General features: G+C 42.1%; 1 protein-coding gene across 1 annotated transcript in view; it reads left to right on the forward strand.

Annotated features, from left to right (window-relative positions):
- Window positions 1-273: 273 nt before the first annotated feature.
- Window positions 274-16,003, forward strand: part of NELL2 (neural EGFL like 2) — a 197,453-nt gene continuing 181,723 nt past the window's right edge. Inside the window, exons 1-2 of the mRNA XM_084810665.1 lie at window positions 274-862; window positions 1,253-1,381. Of these exons, the coding sequence (XP_084666791.1) occupies window positions 805-862; window positions 1,253-1,381 (187 nt within the window). The 5' untranslated portion in view covers window positions 274-804. The remainder of the gene's footprint in view (window positions 863-1,252; window positions 1,382-16,003) is intronic.

Genomic DNA, 16,003 nt, shown 5'->3' on the forward strand with positions numbered 1-16,003 from the left:
GCCCTCGGGAGCCCTGCCGCCGCCGCCGCCTCTGCAGGGCCAAAGTGAGCCCGGGACGCCCCGGGGGCCCAGCCGCGTTCCCCGCCCTCCCCCGCGCACAGGCGGCGAGCCAGAGGACGTCGCGCTGAGGAGCCCGAGGCGCGCCGGAGGGGAGGAGGGAGGGGAAAGGGGCTGTTCGCACGCGCCTCCTCCCTCCGCCCACCAGCCTGTCGTCGTTGGCCCCCGCGCGCCCGCCGCCGCCTCCTCCGGCCGGTCGCCTTCGCTGCCTCTTTTGATGCTGGCTGTGAGGAGGAGCCTGCCTGAACCTTCCGCGGCGCCGGCAGCAGCGGCTGCTCCTGATAACGGCGGCGAGGCTTGGCGACCGAGCCCCGCGCTGAGAGAGGGAGACGGGCGCGCCTCTTTCGCTTCCCGTTCCCCGCCGCAGAAGCAATTCTCGCTCTCGCCTCGTGCCCTCCATTGTCTCCAACAGGTTCCGACTGAGGGAGCTCCCGGCTTCCCCGCACTCTTTGGCGCCATTCCGAGCCGCCCTCAGGAGCAGGGGCGCTTCCGGGCTGTCCGCTCGGGCCGGCTGCCGGCTTGCTCTGAGGCGGCAGGGAGGATGCTGCGGGCTTTGGCGGAGCCGGCTTCTCATTCCTGTACCTTCGCCTGGTGGAGCGTGGCTTGTTGTTGAGGGGGGGGGGGGAGAAAAGAGCAACAACAACAGACAGGACTGGGCTTGGGCGGCTTTGGCGAGCGCGTCTTTAACCAGGAATTCTCCTGCCAAAGAGGACCATGGACTGATTCCCGGTCTCCTCCTCCTGCGCCATGGAGTCCCCGCCGGTCTCTTTGAGCACCTTGTGCTTGCTCTTCTGCCTGAGCTCAGGTAAGGGCGTTGGGGCGTCAGAACCTTCTCTCCCCCCCAGCGCTTCAGCCCGGTCCTCGCTTCCAAAGGGAACTCTGAGGAACTGGGTGTGGCCCTCGAAGCCCATTTCCTTGAGGGGAGAAACGGGGTTTATCTGGGGACGTGGGATCCACAACGAAATAAATACAAGCCAGAAAACGAGAACTTTGCGAAGGGGATCGTCCTAAGGTAGGTCAGGTAAATAGGACTGGCGCTGGTGCGGCTGATCGGAGGAGGTACCTGCGCCGTGGGGAGCTGGAGCGGAGGAAGAATCGGGGACGGGGACAAAACAGGTGGAGCGCGGGGGGGGGGGGATGGAGAGGAAAAGTTCTCCCGCGTCGGTGGTAATTCTTCTTCTTCTTCTGGGTCAAGTTTTCGGCTTTGGTGTGGACCCCTCGTTGCAGATCGACGTGCTGAGCGAGTTGGAGCTGGGGGATCCCGTGGCTGGAGTGCTGCAAGTCCCCGGGCTGCACAACGGGAGCCGAGCGTTCTTCTTCCAAGGTACAGGACATCCATCCTGCCCCGTTTGCACTTGTGCGCAAGAAGGGCTGGCTCACTGGGGAGGGTCGGCTGAGACCACCTGAATAATTCCTCAGCTCGCTGGGCAAGCGCGTTTGATTGAACTTTTTGCATTAGCTTGATGGCAGGCACTATTCCTCTGGGCTCGTGATGCAAGACGGTCCATTTGCTCAGCAAGGCTTTTCCCTGCTCTTTTAAGCATCACTGATTCCCCCCCCCCCGCCCCTTTATCTCTCCATTCACTTTTCTGGCCCTTCCTTTGATGGATAGGCCCTTAATTAATGGTCAGCAGGAAAGCTGATGGCAGATGGCTTATTTTGTCAGTCTAGGGGAGCCCAGAATAATAAGCAGTTGTCTAGCCAGACTGATCTCTTGTTCTAGCTATTGCTCAGAGGAGAAAATGGACTATGAGGAAACTCTGAAATTAAAAGCGCAAAGGAAGCAATAATGTCGATAAAATGTAGTATTTCACACACACACAATTTTCTCCAGAAATAATAATAATAATAATAAGTCACTGCAAATAGATTTGTGAGTTATCGTCACTAAAAGTACCACTTTTACAAAAAGAAAAGAAGCATTATTTTTGTACATACTAATTGTTCTTTCTTCAGGTGTTAGTTTCAAACAGTAAAAACTCTTTCATGGATTTTATTTTATACAGATAAAATATTTTCAGCTGATTGTTTTTGTCTTCACACAGGCTGTATCTTGAATTATTATTTTTTTTAAAAAAAATCAATGAGATTTTAAGTTAAAGTGTAGAGCTGAATACATTTCTGAAGTAGTTTATTAAAAGTGGTCTATATCTCATGCTGGCATTTACAAGAAGACAGGAGCATTTTAAAGTTGAAAATTAGTAGTTTTTGTATATCTGACAAAAGTCATTACGTTAAGGCAGTTAAGATGGTTCAGATAATGGATTTGGAAGAGTCCTTTAGTGACTGTTTTGTTAGGAGTTTTGATTATGATGGAATATTTTTTTAAAAAAAATAAGAGGCAAAGAGCATGGCCTGGTAAAGCAGCTGTAATTTAAGGGTAGGTAGGTTGGTTGTTGTTGGTGTTTGTGAAAGGTGTTGGTTTTAACTTCTGAATCAATAAGATAACGTTTCAGACACATACTATATAGTCACTGGAGGACTCTGTTGAAGGGTGTTATTCTCCTGCCCAACCACAGTGTGTCGCTATGATCATTATCACAGAAAACTCTGGGCATTTCAACAGAGAAACTGACCGATGCTATTTTTTAAAAAGAAAAGGCCTCATTGCCACAGAATGTAGACATCTATATGAATGGGCACTTGACAGAATGAAAATATAAAATTCCAGTTTGGGGTTGGGTGATATGAACAGTTCAGAACTGTACTGTGTGCAATAGATTTTTTAAAAGAGGACAATTTAGCAAAGTGAAGACTTTGTTCAAACTTTAAATTTCCAATGATTTTCCTCTTGCCTCTCATTTTTACCAAGTCTGAAACTTAGCCTGCACTCATCTTTTTCTTTTCAGAAAAAATAGGATACTCATTCATTTTTCTTTACAAATGTGCTCTCACATACATCTATTGATGTTCCTTAATCTAACATGGATCTTGTACATTTTTCTAATTTCTTCACGCTGGCTGGGGAATGCTGGGACTTCTAGGACTTTTTCCTGTCTAAACATGGAGAGGATTATGCCCTTAGACAATAAATGAATATAGTTGTCTACCAACTTTATTTGACTGTGTTTGGCACATTGAGGACAATATTACATATCTGAAATGCTGAAGAGCTGAAGAAAACTTGTGCATATAGTGTTAGAAAATAGGAGTCACTCTATTTTGTTAGAATATTCAGCATTTTGTATATAGGCTACAGTTAGTTATTTCAGTATGCAAAAACAAACATGCACACACAAAAAGCAACAGTCTGAGTGGAATTATATGGTTGTGACAGAGCGCACAACCATATGCAGAGCACAAAAGAGAACATTTAATCTGTCGGCATGATGCATGACATAACTTCAGAGTTAGTGGCTTCCCAAATGGTTCTTTCTGACACAAACTGCTGCCTAAAATAGACCAATTTGTACAATAGTATATCAGCACTATGTTACCATTACAGTGTTACAGTTTCCATACTAATTTTATGTTTGTCTGCATTTTCTTTTGGAAACAAAATTGTGTGGTGTTGTGAATTGATTGTAAATCTATTTTCTCACAGAAACACATGAAGGAAACTGTTATATAAAAGTTTTGAATAATTAGAAGTGTTTAAGGTTTGTTTGGCTTGAAGACACAGATCTGGTTTGTATGTCATAGCAGCAATTGTTGGGTTGTTTAACCCAGGGATTGTGGGGATAAGTGGAGCACGAGTTACATGCTTGTCATTCCCTCTTTTAATCAACAACCCAGGAATGCCACATTTCTGGATTGTTTTGTGACATGCAAACCCAGAAACTATGGGTTAAACAACCCAGAATTAACCCAACAATTACTCATGGTAAGATAATCTATTGCTTTAAAAGATTCTCCATCTGTTAATTCATGGCTTTTATTATTAGAGTGATGGAGACATTTTATAGCCAGGGTTTGACTAGGGAAAACTGTGGAGTTAGAATCATGTGTGTATGTGTATGTGGGGTCTATGGGGTCACGAAGAGTCGGACACGACTGAACGACTGAACAACAACAACAACAACTGTTTTGGCCCAGAGAGAGAACGAGAGAGGATTTTTTTTATTTATTGAATTTATTAAACACCTAATAAAATATATTTCTCTAGGTGTTTTACAAATGTGCTTGCATCATTTTCTTCCTAGCATTTTCTATAGATAGAAAACATAACTTTGGTGGATTTCCAGAGAGGTAACCATGTTAGTCTGATGCAGCAAAAACAACAAATAGTCTTGTTGCACCTTAAAGGCTACATATTTATTATGTTCATGAAAGGTTGTACATAGGATTGCAGTCTACCCAGCACAACTAACTTTAGCTGGATTAGGGCCATAGACTCCAAGTGCTACACTAAGAGATAGCAGATAAGGACCATGTGCTGAGCAATATTCTGTGGTCCACATGTTTATCTTCAGGACCAGCATATGGCTGAGCAAATGCTGGGAATCATCTGTGTTTCATGCTGGCTGTCCAGAAATTTAGCCATTCCTTCTGACATGAGAGAGTTAGTGAAAGATTTGTAGATTATTTCCTCTTTCTTTCATGCTTAGTACTTTTCACAGCTATTCATAGCTTAAGTACTACTGATGTCAGTTGGACTTATTTCAAATGAGCATACTTAGGACTGCAGACCTAAGTTTTAGGTTTCTATGTGACATGATTAAAAATGGTGCTTGATAGTCCTCTAATTGAAAATCTCTTCTTAGAATCATAGAATCACAGAATAGTAGGGTTGGAAGGGGTCTATAGGACCATCGGGTCCAACCCCCTGCTCAGTGCCGGAATCCAAGTCAATCCAAGTTCTTTACAGAGCCCTGCATGCATTTTCCTTTGGCTTGTGAACTCACTATTTAGGAAGAATGGTGTTGTGAAATATGAAAAATGTGAACTCTGCACTGAAATATGTGACAGATGTAACAATACCTGAGAAGGACATGATTCTAAAAATACTGATTTAGCACATACTTCATGCAGAAAGGATATTGACAATGGTAGACTGCAGTGGCTCTAAAGGAGTAATTAGAACCAAACTTCACAAGCCAAATATACATTTTTCAGAATACGATTTCATTAGACAGTAGTGGCTTAGTCTGGAGAACACATTATGAAGAATCTATTCAGAATAAACTACAATCAAGTACACCTATATGAGCCTTGACACCATAGGCTGCAAAGTAAACATTATTATAATGATCTCTATAAAATTTATATTAAACTATCTTCAGACCTATTCAGCACCTGTAAGTCCTCATCAGATTGGTTTAGATAAATATTAAAATTCCAAAGATGTAACTAAATAGGTTAAGACCACTCCTATGCAGCCTTACCCATGGACAAATAAATACATTCAAAACCCAGGACATGTAGTTGGCCAGTAGTAGTAGATTTACCCTTGATTTTGAAGCCTAGAAACAAAAGGGTTATCTAAAGGCTGTTTGCAGATATCTGGTAAAACCAGGACATGTAGTTGGCCATCAGTTTGTTACTAAAGATACCTGAACCAGTATGAATGGACTTTGAATGAACCCTGACCCTTAACCTCCAACATGAGAAGCTGGCCAAGCATACCCAGATGTCAAGTAAGTAGAAATTGCCTTGGGATAGCAATAGACTTGGGGTAAGAATGGGGTAAAATACATGCACATGTGGGATAATGTGTTACTCTGTGCAGTTTTTCTTCCAGAGAGATCAAACCTTGTGGTAAGAATCAAAGAAGTATCAGAATACTGCATCCTGTCTTTGTAACATAAGTGCTTCATTAGATGCCATTTTCTTTTCTCATGATGGTTATTATCAGAGAAGATGCACATTGTTGCCTTGAGGAACATACTTATAGAGATTCTGAATTTTGATTGGCTTTCTCTTCTACCTCATTTACTGAAAAGTAGCTGAGGCTGAAAATCACATTGATAATACTGGAAATGAATATCATTGCCAGACATGCATTCCTCTTTTCAGAGGTTGAGAAGAACAAAGTCTTCTTCCCAGCTGATTGATTCTGATATTTCTGTGAAACATCTTTAATTTATTGCTGCATCAGGATTCTGACACTTCTGGTGCACTTGCAGAGATTAAAGTTTCCTTTACAAAAATGTCTAAGATTGTGATGTCTAAAGGCCTCAGCTGTTCACAAGAGGCTGAAATTAAATTCACACTGTTGAACAAATCTACGCTTAGAATTGATTTATAGCCAAAACACTTAGAAGGTGATTATGTGAATATAGACCTCAATTTGGTTGAGGAAGTGTTCTGAAAGAGTCTATTTTTGATCTGAATATGATCCTAAGCATGTGTATTTCCACTGAAATAAATCGAAGCAAAATACTAGATTTTAGGACAAGAGTACCAATTTATTTTTCCAATAAACTGCCTTGAAAGGTTCATTGGCTGGGATTCTTACTGTGGCTAGTTCCATTGAAGTAAGTTCCTTTGAAAGGAAGGGCATTTGTTTTCATATATTTGTTGAGGATTAGGATCAGACCACTACAATATTTTCTTACTACCTTTCATAGATGTTTTGCATCAAATGATAGTCATAAATTTATGGTCATTATAACTTTTATCATGGCTTATTTTTTATAATGTAATATGTATGAAATACCTTGTAAGAGGCACTATGAGAATAGTGACAACATAGCTCTTGCCTTTTGGGAAACCATATCTAGTTCTTTGAGATAACCTGTTGATTTGGAATTTATACTATAAACTGAATGTCATCTTGCTAACTGGACAATGTGGGAATTGTGAGAACTAGGTATAAATAGCCAGAAATCTTGATTCAGTTTTTATTCCCAGTGATGTGGTGGATGGGATCATAGCTCCAGAACTTTTTCCAGAGTGGGAGTGGTGACATAATCTACTGGAATGCCAGGGTAATTGATGTACTCTCCTTGCTCCGGCAAATGAATGAGATGATAATTCAGCATTCAAGTTTCACTACTGGTTGTGACAGATTAACACAGAGTCAGGGAATGAGGGGGCAGAGAAATCAAGCAGCAGCTGGATACTCCTTTCCTTTTCTTTGATGGGGTTCCTATTTCATACCAGCATTTTAAATGGTGACATGTCTTTTAAAGATTGCTTGCAATTTTAATTAAAAGCAAAAGGTTGTATTTCAGTTGGCTGAAGATCTTTGGTTAAAGCTTAATGTGATTTAAAAGTAGAAGCGATGCAGTCAGAAGTAAGCTCCATTGAGTTGAATAGGGCTTACTCCCAAGTAACTATGCATAGGGTTGTATTCATGCTCATCCTAATATATTGGGTATTATGCTGTGTGTCTGTCTCGGTGTCTCTGTGTTGTACATACTGTTATGATGAGCTGAACTTCAACATTTACCACTACAACACTGCCCATCCTTATAGTAAGTCATGAACAACATTTAGAAGCAGATTAATCATGTCTTTGGTTTTTGAGTTTTAAAGCTCTGTTCACATATATTTAAAGCAAGGTTCCTGATAGCAGTTACCATTTTTTGATGCCCAGTTGGTGGGTATATCAGGCCTTGAAGTTGAATTTATCTGGGGCCTGAAAGTCTTGAGAGTTTAGGGAAACAGTTATGGACAGAGCTATTTTGGCCACACACTATTTATTTATTTATTTATTTATTTCATTTCTATACCGCCCAATAGCCGAAGCTCTCTGGGCGGTTCACAAAAACTAAAACCAAACAACACACAATAAAACAATTTAAAATATATAGAACATTAAAACCACAATATAACAATACAACCACAATAAAACCTAGCAGCTGTACAGGAGTTTAAAATACAAATTTAAAACAGCAAAGATAAAAATTTGGAAAGCTAAAATGCCTGGGAAAATAAAAAGGTCTTCACCTGGCGCCGAAAGGAGTACAATGTAGGCGCGCCAGGCGAACCTCACTAGGGAGCTCATTCCAGAGCCGGGGTGCCACAACAGAAAAAGCCCTCCTCCTAGTAGCCACCCGCCTCACTTCCTTTGGCAGGGGCTCACGGAGAAGGGCTGCTGCTGATGATCTTAAGGTCCGGGCAGGCACATATGGGAGGAGGCGATCCTTCAGGTAACCTGGCCCCAAGCCGTTAAGGGCTTTGAATGTTAACACCAGCACTTTGAATCGGGCCCGGAAATGGACTGGCAGCCAGTGCAGCTGGAAAAGTACTGGTGTAGTATGAGCTCGCAGGCCAGTCCCTGTTAACAATCTTGCTGCCCTATTTTGGACCAGCTGAAGTTTCCGGACCGTTTTCAAAGGCAGCCCCACGTATAACGCATTGCAGTAATCCAGACGAGAAGTTATCAGAGCATGGATAACTGTAGCTAGGCTATCTCTGTCCAGATAAGGGCGTAGTTGGTATACCAGCCTAAGCTGATAAAAAGTGCTCCCTGCCACTGAGTTCACCTGTGCCTCAAGTGACAGTTCTGGATCCAAGAGCACCCCCAAACTACGAACCTGATCCTTTAGGGGGAGTGCAACCCCCTCCAGAACAGGTTGAATATCACCTAGCCGGGCAGACGAACCACCCACTAACAGTACCTCCGTCTTGTCTGGATTGAGTTTCAGTTTATTAGCCCTCATCCAGTCCATTACCGTGCCCAGGCACTGGTTCAGAACAGCCACTGCCTCACCTGGTTTTGATGAGAAAGAGAGGTACAGCTGGGTGTCATCCGCATATTGATGGCACCTCAGCCCACACCTCCGGATAACCTCCCCCAGCGGTTTCATGTAGATGTTAAACAGCATGGGGGATAGAATAGAGCCCTGTGGAACCCCATGGCACAATTGCCATGGCACACAGCAATAATCCCCCAGCACCACCTTCTGGAAACCATCATCCTGTTAAAAGTGAGGTCCTACAGAGAGTTGCTTCCTACTGATGGGGCATGGCCACAGAGACTACTTTCAGTTCCAGAAGTAGGTGAATTCAAGTATCAGCAGGCAAGAGGCAGGAATGAGTTAACGGTTTGTATCAGAAATCTTTGATGCCTGATATATCAGGACCATGGATAGAGCACAAGAGGCGGTCTGCCAGCAAGCAAATAGCTTTAGTGTTGCTGACATATGCCTGCAGTATACCTTGCCTGGATGTATGTGGTTACAGCTTGGCATCTTTGGGAAAGATTCTCTCACAAATAAGGCAGTCTCACTCTTGACCCGAATTGTACAATCTGGCAGTGCTGGTAAGTGGCATACCATTTGCCATTTCTGAGTGTGGTGTGGCATGAAAGCAGGGTGCTGTTATGCCATAATAAACTTGTTAGTCTTTTAGGTGCCTCAAGACTCCTTTTGTTGTTTAGGTTCTGAAGAGTATTCCTTGGTTCTCTGAGGCAGCTGGAAGGGAAGCAATCCCAGGGTTTGGTTCTGGTGGAGACTCTGGATTATTCTTCATCTTCTTCAGTGAAGGAATCTGCTGCACTGTGTTTTCCAGTGACTGATATTTGGGATAGCCCAGGGACAAGCTTTCCATGAGTACTGGGACCAGTGTCTTCATCTGAAGAGGCTCAGAATATGTGACTAGGTCCTGGGCCATCCAACCCAATGTTTGCTCCTGCAACAATCTCTTCCCTTCACCTAGGGAGCCACTTCTTATGGATCCTGGGGTCTTCAGTGGTTCTTCTTTGAAAGTTGAACAAAACAGGTCCCAAGTACATGTGGCTTCCTAGCTTTCAGAACTTGCTTATCTTTGCTCTAAATTGATAATAAGCTCAGCTTCTTCTTGGGGGTGCTTATGTGTTGGAGATCTATTTCCTTATTTAAGATTAAATGTAGGCTTTGCATAATTTAAATTGCTTATGTGAATTGCATGTAATTACAGATCTCATATTAATAAATATTTGGATAATAGTATTCCAGAATGCATGTCTTCAAAATATTTGGGAAAAGTGCTCATTTCTAGAAAGTTACAAAGACTGGAAGCATTTTCATTAATTCATGAAATTTTACTTTAGAAAAAAGGTGTCACAATTAGACTTGCACTAACAATTTGCTGGATAGAAAAATTACATTGACAGTTCAAGGGCAGCCAGAATAAAGAATTAGTTATGCATCTCAGTTTAAGTACAGAGGCTTTCCTATCAACTCTTGTTCCACTGTTTCTTTACTGGCAACCATCTCAAGTTTGCTTTGATAGTTTTGCAGCATTACTCAGGGAAGGGTCAAATAGTTAGAACAGGATATAGAAGCTCTGGAGGGGAAATCACATGACAGCTAGGTGAACTAGCAGCAAGTTTAGGTCAGTAAAGTTCCCCAGACAGATCAATCATCATTTGAAGAATTGTTGATAAAATGTTTTAGGTCTGGCTGGTGGTGGACATATGAGGATAGGTTATCCATAAAGTAAAAGCAGAGTTACCTTCATAGAGAACTGCTTTCTTCATCACTTTGTCCATCATGTACCATAACTATCTCTCTACAAATTAATCTTGGCATTAAACATTGTCGAAGCATGCTAATTGCAAGGCTTCCAACTAATTAAAAACATAAGATCAGACCAAAGTCTTATATAGTCCAGCATACTCACAGAAGTCAACTAGATGCACAAAGAAAGATCACAGGCAGGATATGAGGACAATAGTTCCCCAGCAATTGGCATTCAGAGGTATGCTGCCTCTGGACCTGGAGGTTAAATATAGCCATCTTGACTAGTAGCCATTAATAACCTTATCCTCCATGAATTTTCTAATCCCCTTTTAATTCCTTCAAAGTTGGCGGCCATCACCATATATTGTGGAAGCAAATTCCATAGTTTAACAATGCAGTGGGTGAATAAATACTTCCTTTTATCTGACCTGAATCTCTACCATTCAGCTCCATTTGATTACCCAGGTTCTAGTATTATGAGAGAGGGAGAAAAACTTTTCTCTGTCCACTTTCTCCAAACCATGCATAATTTTATAGACATCTATCATAGCACTCACTTACATTGCCTTTTTTCTAAACTAAAAAATCTCAAATGTTGCAACCCTTCCTTATATTAGAGTTGATTCAGCCCCTGATTCATTTTTCTTACCCTTTCCAGCACCCTTTACAACTCTACAATATTGTATTTGGGATGTGGTGACCAGAACTGTAGCCTTAATTCCAAGTGTAGCTGTCTGTACCATAGATTTGTATAAAGGCTTTGCAATATTGGCAGTTTTATTTTCAGTCTCTTTCCTAATGATACCTAACATGGAATTCACTGCTTTCACAGCTGCTGCATACTGAGTCAGTGGGCTTCTTCACATGGTGCTTTTATCTTGCTATGGATATTGGTTACACATGGAAGTTTGTAGGTCCTTTAGATGACTTCATTAACCTCCAGGGCATCTCCCACACTAAATGACCTTTATTCCATTTTTTAAAAGATTGGAGATAATGAGCTATCAAATTACAGTGCTTCAGTTCCCCTTGAGTTCCTCCCTTACAAGAGGAAAACTCACAAAAGAGAAGCTAAACCACAGTGCCATCTAGTGGCTGTATAATGAAATGTATGGAAAACTCAGATAAGGGGGGAAAGAGGGTGGGGAAGGAAGCACGTGTAAAGGGAGTTCGTTGTGATCATGTATTTAAAACAGAAGCAGAAAGCCCCATTTTAAATGTAGGATTTTAGTCTAGTGTAGAAATGCTCAACATTTCCATTGAGCTATCCACCATGACCCCAAGATCTCTGTCCTAGTCAGTCATCACCAGCTTAGACCCCATCAGTATATATATAAAGCGGGGAGGGGGTCTCCGAAGTGCATTGCTTTACATTTGCTTACATTGAACCATTTTATCACCTATTTTATTTTATTGCCATTTTATTGCCCATTCCCTCAGTTTGGAGAGATCTTTTTGGAGTTCTTGTGTTTTTGTTTTTATTTTTACCTCTTTGAATAATTTGATGTGATCTGAAAACTTGGCTACCTTACTGCTCACCCCTAATTCCATATCATTTATAAACAGATTAAAAAACACCAGTCCCTATACAAATCCCCAGGGGACCCCACTTCTTACATCTCTCCATTGTGAGAACTGCCCATTTACTGTATTTCTACTTGCTTTCTGTTCATTAACAAGATACTCATTTATAAGAGGACCAGTCTTCTCATGACTGCTAAGTTTGCTCAGAGCCCTTCGTGAGAGACTCTGTCAAAAGTTTTTCGAAAGTCCAAGTACACAATGTCATCCTATCCATATGCTTGTTTTTGGCACTCTCAAATAACTCCAAAAGATTAGTGGGACAAGACTTACCTGAAATATAAGGCTTCATTATTTGATAGATAATTTCTACCAAACTATAAGGGAACTACTGAAAGCATTTGTATCTTTTGATTAAGTTCTCTCTGGGGAGTTTAAAATACTGCTATTCATGCAGTGCAATCCTAAGCATGTTTACTCAGAAGCAACTCCCACTAAATTCAATTAGGTTGGTTGTTGTTGTTCAGTCGTTAAGTCGTCTCCGAGTCTTCGTGACCCCATGGACCATAGCACGCCAGACCTTCCTGTCCTCCGGTCTCTCCCAGAGTGTGCTCAAGTTCACATTCATTGCATCGGTGATGCTATCTAGCTATCTCGTCCTCTGCCATTCCCTTCTCCTTTTGCCTTCAATCTTTCCCATCATCAGGGTCTTTTCCAGGGAGTTTTCTCTTCGCATTAGGTGGCCAAAATATTTGAGCTTCAGTTTCAGTATCTGTCCTTCCAATAAGCAGTCAGGGTTGATTTCCTTTAGGATGGACTGATTTGACTTCCTTGCAGTCCAGGGGACTCATCAGAGTCTTCTCCAGCACCACAGTTCGAAAGCATCAATTCTTCAGTGCTCAGCCTTCCTTATAGTCCAGCTCTCACAACCATACATTACTACTGGGAAAACCATAGCTTTGATTATATGAACCTTTGTCGGCAAGGTGATGTCTTTGCTTCTTACTATGCTGTCTAGGTGTGCCATAGCTTTCCTCTGAAGGAGCAAGCGTCTTTTAATTTCATGGCTACAGTCACCGTCTGCAGTGATCTTGGAGCCCAAGAAAGTAAAATCTGTCACTGCTTCCATTTCTTCCCCTTCTATACGCTAGGAAGTGATGGGGCCAGATGCCATGATCTTAGTTTTTTTAATGTTGAGTTTCAAACCAGCTTTTGCACTCTCCACTTTCACTCTCAACAAGAGGCTCTTTAGATCCTCTTCGCTTTCTGCCATTAGGGTGGTATTGTCTGCGTATCTGAGGTTGTTGATAATTCTCCCGGCAATCTTAATTCCGACCTGTGATTCATCCAACCCGGCATTTCTCATGATGTACTCTGCATATAAATTCAATAAGCAGGGCGACAATATACAGCCTTGTCGTACTCCTTTCCCAATTTGGAACCAATCGATTGTTCCATGTCCAATTCTTACTGTTGCTTCTTGACCCTCATACAGGTTTCTCAGGAGACAGGTAAGGTGGTCTGGTACTCACATCTCTTTCAGAATTTGCCACAGTTTGTTGTGATCCACACAATTAAAGGCTTTAGCATAGTCAATAAAGCAGAAATAGACGCTTTTCTGGAATTCTCTTGCTTTCTCCATGATCCAGCGAATGTTGGCGATTTGATCTCTAGTTCCCCTGCCTCTTCGAAACCCCACTTGTACTTCCGGTAGTTCTAGGTTCACATGCTGCTGAAGCCTAGCTTGTAGGATTTTGAGCATCACCTTGCTGACATGTGAAATGAGTGCAATTGTGCGGTAGTTTGAACACTCTTTGGCATTGCCCTTCTTTGGAACTGGAATGTAAACTGACCTTTTCCAGTCTTGTGGCAACTGTTGAGTGTTCCAAATTTGTTGGCATATTGAGTGTAGCACTTTAACAGCATCATCATTTAGGATTTTAAACAGCTCAGCTGGAATACTGTCATCTCCGCTAGCTTTGTTGTTAGTAATGCTTCCTAAGGCCCACTTGACTTCACTCTCGAGGATGTCCGGCTCAAGTTCAGTGACCACACTATTATGGCTATCAGGGACATTAAGATCTTTCCTGTATAGTTCTTCTGTGTATTCTTTCCACCTCTTCTTAATCTCATCTGCTTCTGTTAGGTCCTTGCCTTCTTTGTCCTTTATCATGCCCATCTTTGCACAAAACGTTCCCTTGATATCTCCAGTTTTCTTGAAAGGATCTCTAGTCTTTCCCATTCTGTTGTTTTCCTCGATTTCTTTGCATTGTTCATTTAAGAAGGCCTTCTTGTCTCTCCTTGCTATTCTCTGGAACTCTGCATTGTTGGGTATGTCTTCCCCTTTCTCCCTTGCTTTTCACTTCCCTTCTTTCTTCAGCTACTTGTAAAGCCTCATCAGACAGCCCCTTGGCTTTCTTGCATTTCTTTTTCTTTGGGATGGATTTAGTTGCTGCCTCCTGAACAATGTTACGGACCTCCGTCCATAGTTCCTCTGGCACTCAGTCTATGAAGTTTAATCCCTTAAATCTATTTGTCACCTCCACTGTCTATTCATAAGGGATTTGATTGAGGTCATACCTGAATGGTTTAGTGGTTTTCCCTACGTTCTTCAATTTAAGCCAAAATTTTGCGATAAGAAGCTCGTGATCTGAGTCACAGTTAGCTCCTCAGCTTCTTCGGCCTCAGTCACAGATGATCACAGAGATGTCACAGATCTTCGGCCTCAGTCACAGAGATCTGAGCTTCTTCGGCCTCAGTCACAGAGATCTGAGTCACAGATCAACCTCAGCTTCTTCGGCCTCAGTGGTTGGGGCATAGACTTGAATTACTGTGATGTGGAATGGTTTGCCTTGGATTCGTACTGAGATCATTCTATCGTTTTTGAGGTTGTACCCCAATACTGTTTTTCCCACCCTTTTGTTGAGTATGAGTGCTACTCCATTTCTTCTAAGGGATTCTTGCCCACAGTAGTAGATATAATGGTCACCTGAATTAAATTCGCCCATGCTTGTCCATTTTAATTCGCTGATTCCCAAGATGTTGATGTTCAATCTTGCCATCTCCTGTTTGACCACCTCCAGCTTACTTTGATTCATTGATCTGACATTCCAGGTTCCTAAACAATATTGTTCTTTACAGCATTGGACTTTCTTTTCACCACCAGACACATCCACAGCTGAGTGTCCTTTCGGCTTTGGCCCAGCCGCTTCACTCTTTCTGGTGCTACTTGGAAATTCCCTCTGCTCTACCCCAGTAGTATATATGATCCCTTCCGACCTGAGGGTCTCATCTTCCGGCGTCATCTCTTTTAGCCTTGTGATACGTTCCATGGGGTTTTTTTTGGCAAGAATACTGGAGTGGGTTGCCATTTTCTTCTCTAGTGGACCACATTTTGTCAGAACTCTCCACCATGACCTGTCCGTCTTGGGTGGCCCTGCACGGCATAGCTTATGGCTTCACTGAGTTATACAAGCCCCTTCGCCACAACAAGGCAGTGATCCATGAAGGGGTCAATGAGGTTTACTCCTTGGTAAATGAGTTTAACATTACAGCTTAGAATGTGGTCCTAAACACACTTACTTTGAAGTAAGGTTCGTTGAACTCAATAGGACTAAGTAAACATGCATAGGATTACACTGCAGATATGATATGTAATGGAGCATGTTTACTGAGGAATAAGTCCCATTAAATGCAGTAAGATTTACTTCTGAGTAAACATGGAATGCACTGTTAAGATAGGCACTTGCATTTGAGTTCTATTGTATGATGTAGACATCTTAGTTTGAACGTATGGAGTGTATTTTGTTTGACGCTGTTAATGAAAAAAATAAATTACTTGGAGTGTTCATCTGATTTGATTGGGGCTTTTAGGGAAAATGAAAGGGGTTGACTCATGCTGTAACCGCAGAGGCAGGGACAACTAGACTTTCCAAAATCTTTTTGAAAACAAAGGCTGTTCTCATTAGCCTATAAGTAACTAACAACACCAACTCACATATTAAAACCCAGTCTGGACTACAGCAAAATTATTTTCTGACCTGAGTTATGGTGTTTAATTAGACTCTGAGACTTGTCACTAATAGAACCCAACT

Source organism: Heloderma suspectum, chromosome 7, assembly GCF_057233095.1.
Source record: "Heloderma suspectum isolate Gila_16-S chromosome 7, 16-S_ref, whole genome shotgun sequence".
Taxonomy (NCBI): Eukaryota; Metazoa; Chordata; class Lepidosauria; order Squamata; family Helodermatidae; genus Heloderma; species Heloderma suspectum.